This window comes from Alligator sinensis, unplaced genomic scaffold (genome assembly GCF_000455745.1).
Source record: "Alligator sinensis unplaced genomic scaffold, ASM45574v1 scaffold476_1, whole genome shotgun sequence".
In the NCBI taxonomy this organism is placed as follows: domain Eukaryota; kingdom Metazoa; phylum Chordata; order Crocodylia; family Alligatoridae; genus Alligator; species Alligator sinensis.
The window spans coordinates 613,750-632,588 of record NW_005842444.1 but is presented as its reverse complement, the minus strand read 5'-3'; the positions used below and the strand labels follow the sequence as shown (position 1 = coordinate 632,588).

Here is an 18,839-nt window from a genome sequence, read left to right as displayed (position 1 = left end):
AACACTCACCAGTTCCTGGCCGGCAGGGGCCAATCCCCACTGCCCCGCACTGCATGGGGGTGCTCTGCAACAAGCCCCCAGAAGCCCCGAGGCTGCTGCAGGAGCTGGTGATACCAGGGGTTTTTTTGTTTGTTTGTTTTTTCTTAAAGGGCCAGAGCTGGGGCAAGAGGGGGAAACAATGGAGGGATGGGAGGCGGGGATGGGGTGCTAACGGCAGAGCCCCCCACACAACATGGAGCAGTGGGGATTGCCCATCTGCCTGGCAGCACCCAGTGAGAGGGGGCTTTTTTTTTAAAGCATTGGGAGGTGGGGCAGCCATTGTGGGGGCTGGGAGAGCAGGTGGGGGATGGGACCTGGCGGGGTCCCCCCATGGTCCCCTTCCCCGACCCCTACTTACCAGCTCAGGGTCTGCTCCAGGTCCCTGCTGCAGCCACTGGGGAATGCCCAAATCACCAAAGCTCTCCAAATCTTTTCCAAATCAATTCGGAGAGCTTCAAATTGATTCAGACCTTTGAGTTGGTCCCCTGATTTGATTCGGATTTGGAGATTCGGCCACCGAATCGAGCCCAGTCTCTTCCAAATCAAATCGGCACCAGAAGCTTTGCACTGCCCCAATGTATGTAAAGAAGTGCCATGATAATCATCAAAGAGGCTTGAACAGAAATTCTGAAGAGCCCTGTGTCCGAACTTCTTATGGTGATTTGCCTCATTATAGACAGGTGAGAGGAGAGAACTCACTTTCCTAAACTACTGTCTTATACATTTTCCCAGAAATCTCCTTTCACTGTTTTCTTTGTCTCATGTTACAGTAATTGCAGATCAGGTTGTTATAAAACATAATTGCTATTTATATTCTAGCGTGGTTTTTTATTCTCAAATCCTCTCCCGTATTCCTGTTAACTGACTCTGCTAAATGTAAGACTATAAAGAAAGCTTTTACTAAGGCTTCTCCACTAATGGACATTATATACACATGAATGATTGGATTTACCAAATACAGTATATGAAAAATAGAAAAGCTGAAGGAGATTGCTTTTGTTTTTACAGATCATATGGATGTAATGAAATTATGTTAACTATGTAAATAGATCTTTTATTACCCAGACTGTCAGGTGTTTCATTTATACCTGGTACAGGCACTCCATATACATTAACTTCTTGGACAAAGTCAACCAATCCTAAAATATCTGCAACTTCAGTAGTAGCTACATTTTCTCCTTTCCATCTGGGAAACAAAAACAGTATGAAAATTTCATCATTTCTATATAAATTATTCAAATCTGGTGAACAGTGTTTGTTATAATGGTTTCTGTCATTGCACATTCATGCTGGGATTAAGGAATACATTCCCACTGAGACAAGGATTTAAGAGGAGAGGAAAATATGAAGCAAAGCATCATGGTACACTCCATATTACTTAAGTCTGACCAGATCTGGAATACATCCAGCTCGCAAGCATTTAAAAGGGCTTTTAAACTAATAAAAAGGCACAGTTTAACTTTATTCCCATCTTTGATAAAAAAAGACCCTTTAATTTCCCTTAAAAAAAATAAAGAAGTGAATTTAATTAATGTGAAACTTAAAAGAAAGCATGGGCATGTCCATTCACCATCCTAAATTTAATTTGCTATAGGCAACATGTGCACTAGTATATGCTACACGAGCAAAATAGACAAAAATAGGAAATTTGTGACATAAGCCCCTTGTGGCTTCCACATTGGGCAGAATGCTTTCATGTGAGAGACTCTGTACAAGGGATTACAAGGAACTGAGAATGAATTTACATAATCTTCAGTCTTAAGCAAACTAACCGGAATGTGTCTCCAACCCGGTCATGGAAATAGATGAAGTTGTCTCGGTCAATCACTAAGAGGTCACCACTGTTGAAATATAAATCTCCTTTCCGGAAGACATCTCTTAGCTGCTTCTTCTCTGTCTGGCTCTTTGCTCCTGCGTAGCCAGTAAATGGAGCAAACTGTGAGATTTTGCAGATCAAGAGCCCTGGTTCACCTAGGAAGGAGAAAAAAAACACACATCTGTTGTGTTTGCAAAGCACCATGTAAACTGATGGCACTTAAAAACATTTGTTATCATATATGAAACTAGTGGTGTTTATAGCATCTGCAGAACCATTTTAGTTTTCTTTTATATAATCATCTTTCCTTAAAATTATCAGTACAACAAATTATAATGTTAGCAATCTATGCGCAGAAGGACAGGAGCACAGACATCAGCCTGACATTTTTGAAAATGTAAGACGAAATCTTTAAAGTCACTTAAGAGTTTGCATGTCCAAAGTTCTTTAAAAAAAATGGAGACTGGGCACCCAGATTCCCTGAGCAAATTACAACACTAGTCCTTGCATGAGCTCTGAGGCAGGCCATATGCTCAGCTTTTCCCTATAAGATGGCTATTCCTATTCTGTCCTGCATGGTTTGAGCTTGCTCCTCTCTCAGCTACCCCAAAGGCAGCAAAAAGAATTGCCTTGGTATGGAGAGTAAGTGCACCCAGGCTCTGACCTGCTTACTCTGAATGCAGAACATATACACACAGGGGGGTGTGTGTGTGTGTGCATGTGTGTTCACAGCTCCTTCACCCTCTAAACCAGAAGCAGCTGCTGTTATGTGTTATCAGTGAGCAAGAGGGGTCAGCAGAAGGCAGGGATGGTGCAGGTTGGTGCCTGTATCTGAATTTCACCTGCCATTTGCCCATGTTGAGTAGTCAAGCTGGGCCCCTACAGATGCCATGTGCTGGAGTAAATTTTATTTAGACTGCATAGAAAATACATTTCAGATGCAGCCTGCCATCTATTTTAGGATTCTGGGTACAACTTACATGGGCTCCATTCCTACATGACAGATTCCATCAAGCATCTGATAATCATTCATGGCCAAATACTAGAAATAGTCCCCACAACTAAAACCCCAGATGTGCCAGGCTTAAACACAGAATTAAGAATATTCGCTAGGCATGCCCTGCCCTCTCCTCATTAGCAGTACGTGATCTAGGGTTATTAATGAGGGGAGTGGACAGATGATTCCAGGTACAGATCCTCTGTTACTATATAAATGCCTATTTGCCCACTGACCTCAGTGAAATGTGTCCAGTATCAGGGTACATCACATATGCTTGTGATGTGCCCCCATACGTACAGAGGGAGTTAGCATTTTTGCCCCACCTCCCAGCCATGACCACCCTCTCAGGCTTTTCCCTCACACAACTGCAAATCTGGTGTTGTTTACTCCAGAGGCCAAATCCTTCTCTCAAACATACCGGTGTAATTCTGCCAACTATAGTGGACTTGTAAGAAGGTAAATGAAATAGATTCTGGCCTCACGATGAAAGTTTGGAACACCTTCAGGTGCAAAGTTGAAAGGATGGGACAAGATACGCTATTTAAAAAATACTATAAATTGGGCCATTCAGCAGCAAGTCAATCAACAAGTACCTGGTATGTTCTGTTTAAATTCAGAACTGCACCCTCCAGCCAAAATCATCATCCATAGAAAAATCCTTATAGTGAGATAAAAGTATCAAAGAGCTTACTTAACTTATACATGTGATTTTTATGTTGCTCATGATGAAAAGTTTCATCTACTGGGACACAAATTTTGTTCTACACCTGTTTTGTAAATGCTTCTTCAGGGATAGGTTATGCAAATTTATCAGACAAAAAAAAAAGAACAAAGCTTAAGTTGATAGACAAGATCTTGGAAAAGGCTGAGTTCAAACAAACATTTTAAGGTACCCTTTACTACAAAAGACTTCACAAACAAAAGGATGGGTGAAAGAATTATTAAAACACATAATATAAAGATAGAATTATTAATCCAGCATCATCCCTTACTTTTCTTACAAGCTGCTTACTGAATCTTGTTTCCTTAATATAACATTTTCTAATTTGTGGTTTAAAAAAACCCCCAAACACAAGTACCTTTCCAGCTGAGTGGCACAGAAAGGTTCCTGACAGTTTAAAGTAGCGAATGTGTGTGTGATGTTTCAAAAGAGCCAGTTCATACCTACAGGAGCTTTTATGCAGTATCCATTTTCATCTCGGATTGGTTCATCTTTCTCCACGTCATATCTAATCAGCTCATACTGTATAAACTTCTAGTGAAAATTTACAAAATATATATGAACACATGAATATGAATGTCTTAACTATATTTTCAATAATGCTGTATATTTAATTTTGCATTGAAAAAGTGCTAAGTTCACATTTCAAATACATAAACAGGGCCCAAGTACTGGGGGCTGTATGGGAATCCAAAAAAAAAAAGATGGCAGCAGTACTTCTGATATACAGGGGTTTGGCAGACCGGCTAAAATAGGGAAAGGGAAGACTATTTGTCTAAGATTGAGCTTGGTACTGTCTCTGATGGCCCTTTGGGTTTTACATTATACAGGGGGTCTAGGCAATCCTTGGTGATGGGCTGAACGTCATCCCTGAAAGCAGCGTGCTAGCCTCCAAGGGTTTTTTCTTACCTTATGGAAGCAGTTGACACGCCCCACTGCACCCACTTTTTCAGTGTAGTTAACAAAGGCAACGTTTCCCTCTGTTGAAGCATAGAACTCAAAAATACGGATGTTTCCAAATCTTTTGACAAATTCCCTCCAAACATCACCCCTTAACCCGTTCCCTATGGCAAGTCTCACTCTGTGATCACGGTCATTGTCTTTCTAGAAATAAGAAAACCCAAAGTGAGTTTATAATTGTTAAATAAACATTCCTACAAATGAACAAGTTTCAAGAAAATTTTAGTTTGCAAGAACTGAGCACACCTGGAAGTAAATTGTGCAAAAACATCACAACGACTAAACACACAGTTATGTTGTGGTAGGGTTGGAGTGTTGCTGTAGTGGTGATGGTCCAGGAAACATGCAAGACACAAGATTTTTTTGGGTGATGTGGATGGTTATGATATGGACAGATGGCCTGCTACTTACTTTGTCTAACAGTGGCAAGCAGAGGAGTATTGGAGCATGTTGGGTTGAATATCTGTCTCTGACAGAAATCAGTGGCTAAACCAAATTTAATTAGGGCTGGACAGAGCCCTGAGGTTCAAATTCAGCCCACTTAGAGGGCCAGAATGACACCTCAGCACCTCTTTAGCCCTATTGTGTGTGTAAGCAGTGCAGTGACCCTCTACATAAAAGTGAATTTCACCCTTAGTTCAGCAAAAAATTGCAGAGAGAAAGATGGCAGATTTTGAGATTCTCTAAACTGCAACAGAGCATTCCAAAATGAAAAGTTAGTCTTAGGCTGGCATCTTTACTTGATCAAAAACTCCAGTAAGCTGAACGAGGAATAAGTTGATGAAAAAGACACCTAGTAGTTCATCTCATGTGAATCTTTAAACAGCATCATCAATGTGTTTTTACAAAGTAAACATGGAGATGACAAACACTGCCTGTGGGGGACAGTCAGATCATGTGGCTGCCCACTGTCAGCCAACCAGAGAAAAGAGCTGAACACACACAACTCCAGTGTCCTTTAACAAACAATGAATGGGAGTGACGAACCTTCTGGGAATTTTGGCAAATTCTGAGGATGTGGCTCCTGCAGATCCCCTGAATTTTTAGGAGAATTTGCTCCCTGTACTCTTGTGCCCAATATTGCTTTGAGGCACACAAGGTTTTTTAAAAATTTATTTAGATGTGAGCTGCCCTCTCTGCTACTGAGTGGCCCAAATGTCATCATAAACCCACACTTTCACCTCATGTTTCCACCTGCAGTAGCCATAATCTTAGCTATCTGTGCAAGTGATATTTTGCTTGGTAGATAATTAGGCTGTCTGCATATTCTCAAGGTGCCTTATTCCAGTGGGACATTAGCAAGAGACAGAAATAGCCAGTTGCACTGGAAAGAGAAATGTCTTTAGCATTGTTTAGAGCAGGAGTGTCACACATATGGCTTGCGCGCTCGATCTGGCCCATGGAGCCCACCATCTGGCCCCAAGTGCTGCCCCCACATCTAATCAGACCCACACAGGGCATGGCACGCATCCATCATGTGGGACCAGTTTGCAGGTTGGATCCAGCGCATGGACTCACTCTCCTCTCTCCCCCCTCCCCCAGCATACCTGATATGGTGGGGGCTCCAGACAGCCTGGGACCTGTGCCGTGTGTCATGAATCCCAGAGCAGCTGGAAAGGGCATCATGTGCAGTGTAGTCTGGACTGGCAGCCATGCTGCATACAGCAGCTGCCCCAGCTGGACTGCACGACACACAGTACCCACTCTGGGATGTGCACCACCCTTGGCACCTGCTCCAGCGTGGGTCCCAGATTGGCTGGAGAAGCCATGGGGTCAGGGGTGAGAAGCCATGGGATCAGGTGTGGGGGGGGTAAAAGGGAAGGAGTCTGTGGGCACAATCCAGCTCCATGCCAGAGCTGGATAAGTTTGACACTCCTGGTTTAGAGTGTGGGAGGCAAAGGGTCAGTAAGTGAATAGTAGTGAAGGATTGAGAAAAGAGAGACAGCAGCAGCAATGCAAGTTTTCCCAGTTGCTCTGCAAATTGGTTGGAGACCATAATTATTTCTATTGTCCTGAGCCTCCAGCTTTCAAAAGTTCAAGAAATGTTGCATTAGCTGAAGATTTCTCACCTATTGCACGTGAGATGGTTAACGCACTTGTTGTCACTTTTGTGGTTATAAACAAACATAAAGTAATGCTTTTCCTTGTGCTATTTCTTGCTTAATTAGAGACAGTGAGCTGAATTCCTCCCTGGTGAAAGCCCACTGGAAACACGGGATTATTCCAGACAGAAATTTGACCCCATAAAATGACAGATCAATTAATCCTGTCAGATATTCCCAACCAGAGTGGACAAAAAAACTGCTATAGTAAGTTTAAAATGTGCATATATTTACATGTTAATTTGCCTTGATAGTAAAGGTGGGTTCATTTTGCTTCTAACAATTTTGATATGCAGTACTATTCTGGACTTCTGTCAGGTAGCTCCTAGATTATTACTGCTAGCAATAGAAGTTTAGTTTAAGTAGTTTTGTTGATCATCGCTGAGTTCAATTTGGATGGCACATCTCTCATTAAGAGCAGACCAACCAATTTATGAAACAATCTACTCTGTCTGCTGAGAAACTGTAAAGTCTCTATTCTCATTCATTCTTTTCTGCCTGCTAAGGGAGACTGACCAGAGTAGGGTAAAAGGGGTTATCTAGGGTGCACGTGATCTATGGCCGAGAGAAGAAGAGAACACGTGCCACTCTACAGTGAAGGCAGGAAATCCTTTTGTGTCATCTGATTTCTGCAGTACCTATTCTGTTAATTTGTTGTTACACTGACTGTAAGGCCAGTTGTTTCCCTACCTGTTGTGCTAATAATAAATGATAATATTTTGGGGGTAGATCCTTCACTCGTGTAGATCATCATGGTTCAGGGAATTCAATGGACTTATGATAGCTTCAACTAGCAGAGGTTCTGACCCAGAGCCAGATTCCATAAGAAACCTCTGATGTAGTATCTCTACTGGATCAGAGTAATTCTGCTGAAGTCGATGGAATTATTCTGGATTTACGCCAGTGTGGCTCAGAGTAGAATCTGGCTATTTGCAATGACGTGACACCTTCTTTCACAGCATTTTGAGTTTTGCCTGCCTGATAACTGCAAGATCAGGCTGTTTTTAGTGGATTAATCTGATTGGTCTGAGATTCCAACCTTCATTCATGCATCTTGGTGATGACCCTGCTTTTACCCTGTGAAGTCAATGGAAGCACAGCTGAGTCCCTCAGGCCAAGTTCACTCTCCCTGGTGTGACGCACATGATTATGTGACTTAGTTAGACAATGTGAATCAGCAGTAAAATTATGGCTAATACTAACCTTCTATTCCAGGCTTGTATAAAAGAAATAAATGATAAGTCTGCAGAAAGGCTGCTGGTGTAGCAAGGAAAGCAGTGAAAAGGAAGGTTCATTAAGGTTAACTTGCCTAGACTCATAAGCTCTTCAAGGCAGAAATGGCCTCTCTGATATGCCCCTACAAAGCCTAGTGCAATGGCCCTGGAGCCCTCTTATTGCCACCATTTTAGTACAAATAATAATTTCCACAAGGTCCAGGTTTTATACACAATAAACTGGTAACTGCAGCTTTCTGGAGACATGTCCATTCAAACCAATGCATGTAGGGGTCCCCAGCATTAAGCCTGTAGACTTTGCTTGTATACAAGTGCTTTCTCTAAAGATGCTGAATCCCATATACTGATGTAAACAACCACTCCTGTATTCAGCAATGAAAAATAACCTGTGTAGATCTGAGATGAAATCTGATCTTTATAGATAAGCTGCCACCAATAATGAATAATACCTGTGAGAAAGCCAGCTTTCCTTGCCCAGTGCCACTCAATTACACTACCCCATCATTTCAGTTCTTTCATTTGGTTTCAGCTTCAACCTTGCAATTTTCTCATCTATGTAACACTAATTTAATGAGCAGGTCACCTTTAGTAATTAAGCTGTTTTACCTGAATTTCAAGCCTTGCTAAGCCCCCTCACCTTGAGTGTCTGAACTGCCCTCTTACTGGGTGGCAAAGCTGCCAACAGCTGTTCAAGCCTTACAGTCCTGGTTAAATGCAGCAAAGTCCAGTACTAATTGTGCTTCCAGTACATTCCACGACTAAAAGTGGCCCAATTGTCAAAGGACATAATTCAGTGAAATATGAGTACATGGTATCATTCACTTGCCTCTATCTTCAAAACAATCCCCATTTTGCAATTACAGGTAGTAACCAATATTGAATATATTAGCACACAGAGTAAGGCAAATTTACCCTTGTTAACTAGCATGGGTACTTATCAGTGCTAGAAGGATCAGGATGTCCTGTGGGAGGACAATTACCTTTAATATTACACAGTCCTGGCAGTATTGCTGCAACTCTGGATGAACAGTTGCTCTCTTCAGTTTTTAGACCTTAGTATTCACTGCACTGCTGGAGTATTAACTGCCCAGCAGAAATGTCCAGTTTCTCTAGGTCAGTTCATATCTCCACTGGGTCTCACTACCACACCTTTCTCTGATCATCCTACATGGGACTTTGGATGATGCTCTTCACTGGTGGTCTGATTCAAAATCTCATTTTCACCCACTTACATGGTCCCTTTAATTCGTTGCTCAGCTTGATCCAACTGTCATACAGAAACAACATAAAAAGGTAGGGGCCTGATTTTGATCTGGCTTGCACCCCTAAGCCCAATTTAGAATAACCTTGCTGAAACCCATGACTGAAATCAGAGGCCAGCCCTCATATTTGATATTCTGTGTCAAGAAAATAAAATTGGCAAAAAAGTTTGGGTTGATTATTTATCCTGGCCACGTTCCACATAGGCAAAGAATGGAGGTAGGAGAGGGCAAGGGGAGGAGATGGATATGTTTTACATCATATTTGCACTGTCTAATGCTGCTCTAATTGCTAGTCAGCTGCATATGCTCTGAAAAAACACTACATAAAATGTTAATGGGCTTGGTTAGTTAACATACTTATCAAATTGATCAATTACGTTGGATTATAAGGATCTCAAAGTATCAGTAAACCAAGATGATGCTATACAGTCAGACACATTCCCTTAGTCTGCTCATTTGGATAGTTTTTTCTGACACTTCCACCTGTAAAGCTCATGTGACCAGCTATCCTGCGTTTAGAGTTTCTTGCCTACTGAAAACCAGTTCTAGTTGGATAGATGTAAAACGACATGGTGCTTGATTTCCCAATTGGACCTTTTGTTCACATTTGGTTTTCAGCCAGATAGATCATAGCAGGTGCAAGCTTCCCCCATTCATTTTAATTGCATGTTAATTTGAAAAAAGAATCCTGACTTCATAGAATAGTATTCTCCACCAAGACTTGGTATGGACTGTGGGGGCTTTCTCTTCCTCTGTAGCAGAGGACATGGCCCTCTGCCTGGGTTCTCTTGAGCATATATTGACAACCTTTTACACAAGTAGCACATTGGCTGCCATGGTCCCCCTGCTTTACCTGTGGCAGATTAGGGTGTTATGTCAGAGTTAATGGTAGTTTTACTAAAAGGTTAGATTATGGATTTGTATAGGATGGTTGGATAGGGATGACCCTGCCTCAGGCAGGGGGTTAGACTAGATGACCTGCGGAGATCCCTTCTACCCCTATTCTCTGTGATTATATGATTCTAAGACCACTGACAAAAATGTTGAGTTCAAGACACTGATACTTTTTTTAAAAAAAATATTACATTAGCATACAATTAGACTGTGTACTATTTAGAACAAGGGTCTTGTCCTGACTGTAATTTTAAAGTTCCATTGAAATTGCATTGTTCTTCAGGTAGAAAAAGCTATATATGTAGTTTCTGGCTTAAAAAACTAAAATACCAATATTATATAAAATGTGCTACTCAAAATAGTCATTGGGATTATTATTTTTAAATCAGAAACTTTTAGAAAAGTACTGACAATGTTATTTGGAAAATAGCTGAACAAAGATCTAGTTGATATTAATTGTAATACTTTTTGATTTGTTGCCAAAAAGATTGTCTAATCTCTCTCCAAACAATGCAGTCATTCCACTAAAATATATTGCCAAGAAAAAACCTTTTCTTCTCACATATTCCTTGGGCCATCATGACTGCAATGTCACTCCAAACCCATTGACTTAATAAAGCTAGTCAGCAAAATACAAAGAGAAATTAAAAACAAAGTCAAGCAATATGCACCAATGGAATACATTCTCTATAGATCACAGATCATACACTAAAATCTGTCTTTTAGTAGTATTACACAGGTAATCCAGGTCACACTTGTAATTATCAAATTTGCAAAGAGGCAAAAAAAAATCACTCTCCTACAGAAAGTTACCTTTGGCATATTGCACAAATACCGAAGCACCTCTCCAATGTACTGTATAACTGTTACATTGTATTTCCTGCAGTCGTCCCAGAAGTGAGTTGCTGAAAATTTGGAGCGCAAAACTAAGGTTGCACCTACACAAAAAGAAGAAAAGGTAAAAGACTTAAGACACAATAACTCTACTGTGAAGAAAATGTGTATCATTTCCTTAGTGGCAAGAGAGTAGGAACCTTGCAGGGTGACACACTATACAGCTTCATCTTAAAACAAAAAAAAAGTGACAGTTCTCATAAGTATGTTCATATACAATCCATGTCAAGCAATTAGCTTTGTATTCTAATACTGTCTAACAAAAAGCCAGGGGGTTATTCAGACTGAATTAAATGTGTGGCACTGCATCTCTTTAGCCCTGTGGTTGTGCTGCACAAGGGAAGCAGATATATGCCACTTGGTTCTGAGAATGGAGTAGCAGTGCCACTGGCACCATGAAAGCCAAAGAGTAGCAGTCAGCAGTGGGTCCATGGCTTTCATGATTATGGCCATTCAGCACCCCAAGTTTCTATGCAAATGATACTCAGGGACTGCAACCACCATTTTAGCTCACCAGCTGGTGCATCAGCTGAGAGGCTGAACTGAAGCTGCAGTGCCAGCTCTGCCTATACTTTTTGCTCTCCCATCCTATGTGCACAGTAACTCATTGAAACTGTCAAGTGCATTCTACCTTGCATGATACATCCGTGGAGTCCAAGCAGGAGGGCAGCACTGTGGTACAGTGGCAGGGTAGTATATATTATATCTTCAGAAGTAATTTTACTTGCAGTGGCTAAACCACAAGCTATCATTATGCGTTCATGGGTAATCATGGCAGCCTTTGGAAGACCTGTGAAAAGACGAGAAAAAAGATTCACTTTTTCATATGGTCAGTAATTGTAACAAATAAGATTGTGCTCAAGGTGGGGTCACAAGCAAGGATTTCCTCTCTCTCCAAGTCACCACGGGCTGCATTAGGGTTAGGCACTTTACAACTCTAGCCTGCTAGATGAAGTGGGTTTAAAGCTGGGGTGATTTAGCTCACTTGTAGTGCTACAGGCTTTTGCACACCTAACAACTATATGGTCAAGAGCAGCGTCTCCCCCTCCAAGCATGTTTTTCCATGACATCAGGGTGCTCTCCATTGAACAGTTACCCTCTACCAAAGTTTGAACACAAACCTTGTGTGATAGATGGGGATGCACAACATTCCTCAGGGACTGGGATTTATCATAGAATCATAAAAAATTAGGGTTGGAAGGGACTTCAGGAGGTCATCTAGTCCAACCTCCTGCTCAAAGCAGGACCAGCCTCAACTAGATTGTCCCAGCCAAAGCTTTGTCTAGCTGGGTCTTAAAAACCTCCAAAGAAGGAGATTGCACCACCTCTCTGGGTAACCCACTACAGTGTTTTACTACCTTCCTAGTGAGCAAATTCTTCCTAATATCTAACCTAAACTTCCCTTGCTGCAACTTGAGCCCACTGCTCCTTGTTCTGTCATCTGCTACCACTGAGAAGAGTCCAGCTCCATCCTCTTTTGAATCCCCCTTCAGGTAGCTGAATGCTTCCATTAGATCCCCGCTCAGTCTTCTCTTCTCTAGATTAAATAAGCCCAGTTCCCTCAGCCTCTCCTCATTAAGTCATGTCCCCCAGCCCCCTCACCATGTCTGTTGCCCTCTGCTAGACTCTCTCCAATTTATCCACATTCTTTCTGTCGTGGGGGCCCAAAACTGAACACAATAATCTAGATGTGGCCTCACCAGTGCTGAATAGAGAGGAATAATCACTTCCCTGGACCCACTGGCAACACATACCAATGCAGCCCAGTATGGCATTAGCCTTCTTGGCAACAAGGTCACACTATTGGCTCATATTCAGCCCTGTCCACTGTAACCCTAAGGTCCTTTTCTGCAGAGCTGCTGCCCAGACAGTCCCCAGCCTGTACTGGTGCATGGGATTGTTCTGTCCCAAGTGCAGGACTTTTGCATTTGTCCTTGTTGATCCTCATGACATTCCTTTTGGCCCAATCCTCCAATTTGTCTAGGTCACTCTGAATCCTAGCCCTACCCTACTACTCCCCCCAGCTTGGTGTCATCTGCCAATTTGCTGGGGGTGCACTCTATGCCATCTTCCAGGTCATTGATGAAGACATTGAACAAAACCAGCCCCAGGATCAACCCCTGGGGCACTCCACTTGATACTTGTTGCCAACTAGACATCAAACGATTGATTATTACCCTCTAAGCCCAATGCTCCAGCCAGTTTTCTATCCACCTTACAGTCCATTCGTCCAGCCCATATTTCTTTAGCTTGCCTGTGAAAATGTTGTGGGAGATTTTAGCAAAAGCCTTGCTAAAATCAAAGTATACCACATCCACTGGTCTCCCTGCATCCACAGAGCCAGTCACCTCTTCATAGAAGGCAATCAGGTTGGTCAGGCATGACTTGCCCTTGGTGAATCCACACTGACTGTTTCTAAGCACCTTCTTCTCCACCAAATGCTTAGAAATGGATTCCTTGAGGATCTGCTCCATGATTTTTCCAGGGACTGAGGTGAGGCTGACTGGTTTGTAGTTCCCTGAATCCTCCTTTTTCCCTTTCTTAAATATGGGCACTATGTTTGCCCACTACCATTTATGCTCCACTACCATTTTGTCTAGAAATCCTTACTCCCAGAAGCATTTCCAATAAGACTACTACCCTGCCTAGTGACTGGTGGGATCTGAGCTCCTAACGTATTCAACATTCAGAGCACACTTGACTTCCTCTTGAAACAAGTGGAAGTTACTGATGCTCTGTACCACTGAGGATCAAATCTTCAGTGTTTTTTTAAGGGCCCAAACTTGGTTCCATTTTAGTTCAAACACAAAACTCTATTCAAAAGGCTATAAATGTATGCCACATTAAATAATATAATGGAAGGAATATTTGTCTAACAAGCATGTCTACTAAAAAAAGACAACACAAAGCCAAATGGCTCTACACACTGACATACAATTGCAAAATGTTTACTTTCAAATGTGCTCACAATAGTTAATAGGCATCATCACTTTGAAACCTCAGCAATTTTAAAAAGTGTAAATTTACAGTAGTGCCTGGCACTGCATCTGTTTGAATTTCTTGGACAATCCAGGAGATTTATAGTCATATTTGCCTGTGCTCCAAAGGGTTTTCTCTCCTCTGCTGGTGTCCTAGAATCTTGCCTTAAACAAGGAAGCCTTGACTGTATGTAAAAGTACTTTTAAAAGCACAAAGTTAAAGAAGAAGTATTTTATTTTCTTTAATCTCTTTCAGGTACAAAAAACTTAGGTATTGCTTGTAACATTAGTAGGTAAAGTATTTTCAGACAAAATCAGATTTTTTTAAAATTACAGTGCTCCTGGTTACAAATTTAAGTTTACAAAGGAAAAATAAACTTCAATTAATATGACATTTTAATTCATCCATTTCCCTAGTTTTTGTCATATTTACATTACCTGTAGTGCCAGAGGTATAAATATACAAGGCAGCACTTTTAAAAGTGACGTTGGATCTCCATGACTGTGGGGTAGGCTCATCTGAAACACTTTCCATTTTATCGAGAAAGCTGTCAACCCCATCTGTATCAGATGTCCTGCTTAGGTAGAAGACTCTAACATTTTGTTCCTTTAGACTTGGTAATATTTCTTCAATAGCTGATTTCAGTTCTTAAAGAACAAAAGAATAAATAATTTAATTCATGTTAATTTCACCCAGGTTTGTCTTGTGCTAGATTTTGTGCTAATGGCACTTAGGGTGACCCATACCTGTCAGTTCAGAACATGGTGAAAGGACTCAGGAGAAAGAGTTTGTGCCTCAACCTTCACTACTAGTAAGGACAAAGCTGGAATCAGGGATAAAGAAGTGCTCCAGACAAATTTCTTCCTGTTCATGATACTTGTGGGGAACACACAGGTGGTCTAACCACCTCTGTGCCTCCTGTGTAGGGCTCCTGTGCTGAGGGTTTTAAAGCCTCTTTTCAGCCAATGCAAAATTGCCACAAAAAGTACTGAACTGACCTCCTAATACAAAATGAAGAGTGCCTGCCCATGGTTTTATACTACTTAAATCCCCCCATGCCCTCCACCCAAAGAAGAATTCTATTCTTAGCAAGTCTCAATGCAAGGGGGGGAAAAAGTGAACATTACAATAAAAAGGGGGCAAAGCAGAAAATAACTAATGGCTTATTTTGATGTACAGTATGATGGTTAGTGTTTCTCCTTTGCTGTATTGGACAAACAGTGCGATCTAGTTTGGATGGGATAGTTACCAGCAAATTGGCTGCTTTCCTAAATAAAACTCAAAGCCATGATTTAAATACCAGGCAGCTGCATGAATCAAAACAAAAGGGAGAGTCTACATTTTCATAACATTATGCAAAAATCTTACAGGTACACTCCAAAGCACACAAAAAGCTTTTTAAAACTGGGACATGACAACTGCCCTGTGAACAAACATATTCAAGTGTTTTAACAGGGACCCTCATCGACAACTCCACTCAAACAGCCACTGTTGCAGACCAGCTTGCCTGAATGAAGTGAGCATCCAGAACCAAATCCTGCTTGATTTACTCATGCAAATGTTCCCAACTCCTGGCAGTCAAAGGAAGTTTTGCCTAACAGACAAATCTGGCCCCAAGCACATACTCTCAAAACTGGTGGCACGTAGAGAAACAGTAGCCACGTTTTTAGTTGGTGTGAACTGGTACAGCTCCATTGACTTCAATGGATATTTTGAACGCTGCCCTTATTAGTGCTGAGGATGAAGACAGCACCATAATCAGGAAGGTTAAAAGCAATGTTGCCTTTTATAGTCACATTGATTAATCCTGATGAGAATATGCCCCCACCTCTCTACATGTTCAACAGTGGGAAAGATGGTATATATTTTTTTCTTGATACATTTGAAATATATGTTTGAACAAAGTCTTGACAGCCTGACTGGTGTCTAATGGTAATGACATACTGCTCAGTTCTCTAATGTCCTGGATGCTGCAAATGTTCATGTGCATCTTTGATCTTAGACATGTCTGGAATCCCTTTGCATAACTGAAATACATACACAAACATTTGCAAGACTGGACCCAGAATAAGTTACATGTTCTCCATGCAAAAGGGGATGTTTTCTATAATTGTTGACCTGCCCCAGTCAGCCAAAGATATATTTGATAATGAACTGGGGAGTCCTCAGGGTGGATAAAAAACATTGGATTTTTTTTATTTAAATCAGATTTTTTAAAACGTAATCGTATTTTTAAGATTTTTTTAAAAAAGATATATAGTTTTAATTTAAGATATGGTAAAACTCAAAGATATCATCATAGAATAGGAATTGTAACTTCTAATTATATACTATTTGAGACAATATTGCTGGATAAAGTGTGTAAGAAAGAAATTGAACCGTGCATAAAAAGCCCAGAGGGGAAAAATTGTTAACCTGAGTCTTGATGGGTGGAGTAATGGCCACAATGATTCAGTAATATATGCTTGTGTGACAACAGAAGGGACTGTCTACCTTACAGAAACAATTGATACATCAAGAAATGCACACAGAGCAGAATACTTACAAGAAGTAGCAGTAAAAGCTATAACAAACTGAAAAAAAATTCAAATGTCTAGTATGCAGCTTTGTCACAGACAATGCTGCAAATGTATCAGATAAGAAGAAATCTAGAAGAAAGTGAAGAAAGCCCCAAGCTATTAACATATGGCTGCAATACTCATTTGATGCACCTCTTAGCCAAAGACTTCAGTGCTCCAGAAATAAAGAGTAATGTTGCTGAAATTGCGAAATACTCCTGTAACAACCACTTTGCAGCAGCTGCTCTGAAGAAAGCAGGAGGAACCAAACTAACTGTCCCACAAGACGTGATGGAACTCAGCCATGGACTGTTCTGAGCGATACATTGAGAACTAGCCTAATCTGATGACAATTTGTGAACGAAATCATGACAAAATAGATGGAACTGTCATAGCCAAAGTTCTCAACATTAGGCTAAAGAGAATTGTAGACCATATGCTGACTATCCTGAAGCCTATTTCCATAGCCTTGAACAACGTGCAGAGAAATCACTGTTTTATTGCTGATGCTGTTGAAATTTGGAAGAAACTGCATGAGACCTTTAAAAGAAAAATACGCAATGACAGAGTTAAATTATAGGCATTAAAAAATAAATGGATCAAGTACTATCTCCAGCTCATTTCCTTGCCAATATTCTCAATACTTGGTACTAGGGTCAATCCTTAACTGCTGAGGAAGAGGAGTTGGCTATGACATGGGCATCCAGCAATTATCCCTCCATAATACCAACTACAATAAATTTCTGGGCTAAGAAATATATGTTTGCTGATGAGGTTTTAAAGAAAGTCACACCAGTGAACTGGTGGAAGTCACTTAAGCACCTGGATCCATCAGAGACTATTGAAGTGATAATCCAGCCTTTATCAGCAGCAGCTTCTTCTGCAGGTGTAGAAAGAATATTTTCTTCCTTTGGACTATTTCATTCTAAATTGAGAAATTGCTTGGGAACTGAAAAAGCAGGAAAGCTTGTCTTTCTTCTCCAGTTTATGAATAGAAAGGAAGAGGATGGTGATGACTGAGTTTGCTGCATAACACAGTATTTTAAGTTTCTCAAGCTGACCTGGCTGACATAATCCATTTAATTTTTGTTAAAAACACATTTCACATAACTAAAATAGTTAAAAATTAAAAAATACATGTGCTTATTTTGATATTTAAAAAAATCAAAATGAATCATTACTTTAAAATGTATAGGGTGTATCTTCTAAAAATGAAACCTACTTCTATCCCTGAGTTGTGAATAACATGTATTAAGGTTCTCTCAAACAACAAGAATGCACCTTTTGTTGAAGACAATGATTACATCAAGGCTTCCTGACCTGTGATTTAAATCATGATTTACATCGATTTGATTTAAATTAAATCCACCCTGGAGGTCCTTCACCCAATTTTTAAAAAGTAAATATAAGATCTACAGGATCAACAACTTGGAATAAAACTGTCTTAATTTCTCTGACAAGTTGCATCCCAGCTGCATTGATGCAATTTGAATGCAGTTTTCTAAACGTTGCTGTAAATCATTCTTATTTCTTTTTATGATGAAGATGGCTATTTTATTTCTTGTGTTGGCGAGGCAGGAGGGCTGACTTCTTTGCATCACAGAGAAAGCACCTGTGGCGGCCACATCAGCTCTTTCCATTCTGGCGTTCACCCTTACTACATTCTTTGAAAGTGCAAACGTGCTACCCACGATTCGAGAAGGCTACGTGCCACCTGAGTCGGAGGATCCTCGACACATCCCAAGCACCTTGCACATGCTGCGATCAGAAGCATCCAGGCTCAGCGCTCTGACAAAGCACTGATCCAGCAACCTGCTGCCTCCAGACAGACCCTCCTTTGCCCATCCTGAGCCCTGCCGCCTTCAACCGACTGCCGTGCAGGTGGAGCCTCCGATGCCGACCGGGCACCGAGAGAAGTACGAACCTTTGCCGCATCTGAGCCAGGCAAGCTGCACCCGACTTTCCCGTGCTGACGTTGGCACAAAGCGACACCGGGGGATGCCAGCCAGGCCGCCTCCCCAGGGCCTGACACAGGGTGAGAAGCATCCCAGGGCGAGGCTCCCGGTGGCCCGTGCCCGTGCCCAGCCTGCACCTGGCCCCTCCCGTCCCCGGGCTCACCTGGGGCTGCCAGCAGCACCTTGGCCCCGCTGCACTGGAAGCAGTGGAGCAAGGACTTGCCGCGGATGTTGCAGTTGAGGCAGGCCATGGCGCAGCCCAGCTTGGCCAGGCCCAGCCAGAGCCACACGTAGGCGGGCTCGTTGCCCAGGACAAGGGCCAAGCAGTCGCCCTGCTGCAGCCCCGCGAACTCGCGCAGCGCCCGCGCCGCCCGGCTGCTGCGCCGCTCCACCTGCGCGTAGCTCAGCGCCTGCTCCCCGCACC

At 41.8% G+C, this 18,839-nt stretch overlaps 1 protein-coding gene across 1 annotated transcript in view; it reads right to left on the bottom strand.

Moving 5' to 3' along the window:
- Positions 1 to 18,834, bottom strand: part of SLC27A2 (solute carrier family 27 member 2) — a gene marked incomplete at its 5' end in the record, with an annotated part of 25,632 nt that extends 6,798 nt beyond the window's left edge. Inside the window, 8 exons of the mRNA XM_025212071.1 lie at positions 1,128 to 1,225; positions 1,812 to 2,010; positions 4,020 to 4,110; positions 4,486 to 4,680; positions 10,843 to 10,967; positions 11,555 to 11,713; positions 14,340 to 14,549; positions 18,579 to 18,834. Coding sequence (XP_025067856.1) covers positions 1,128 to 1,225; positions 1,812 to 2,010; positions 4,020 to 4,110; positions 4,486 to 4,680; positions 10,843 to 10,967; positions 11,555 to 11,713; positions 14,340 to 14,549; positions 18,579 to 18,834 — 1,333 coding nt within the window. The remainder of the gene's footprint in view (positions 1 to 1,127; positions 1,226 to 1,811; positions 2,011 to 4,019; positions 4,111 to 4,485; positions 4,681 to 10,842; positions 10,968 to 11,554; positions 11,714 to 14,339; positions 14,550 to 18,578) is intronic.
- Between the last annotated feature and the right edge of the window lie 5 nt (positions 18,835 to 18,839).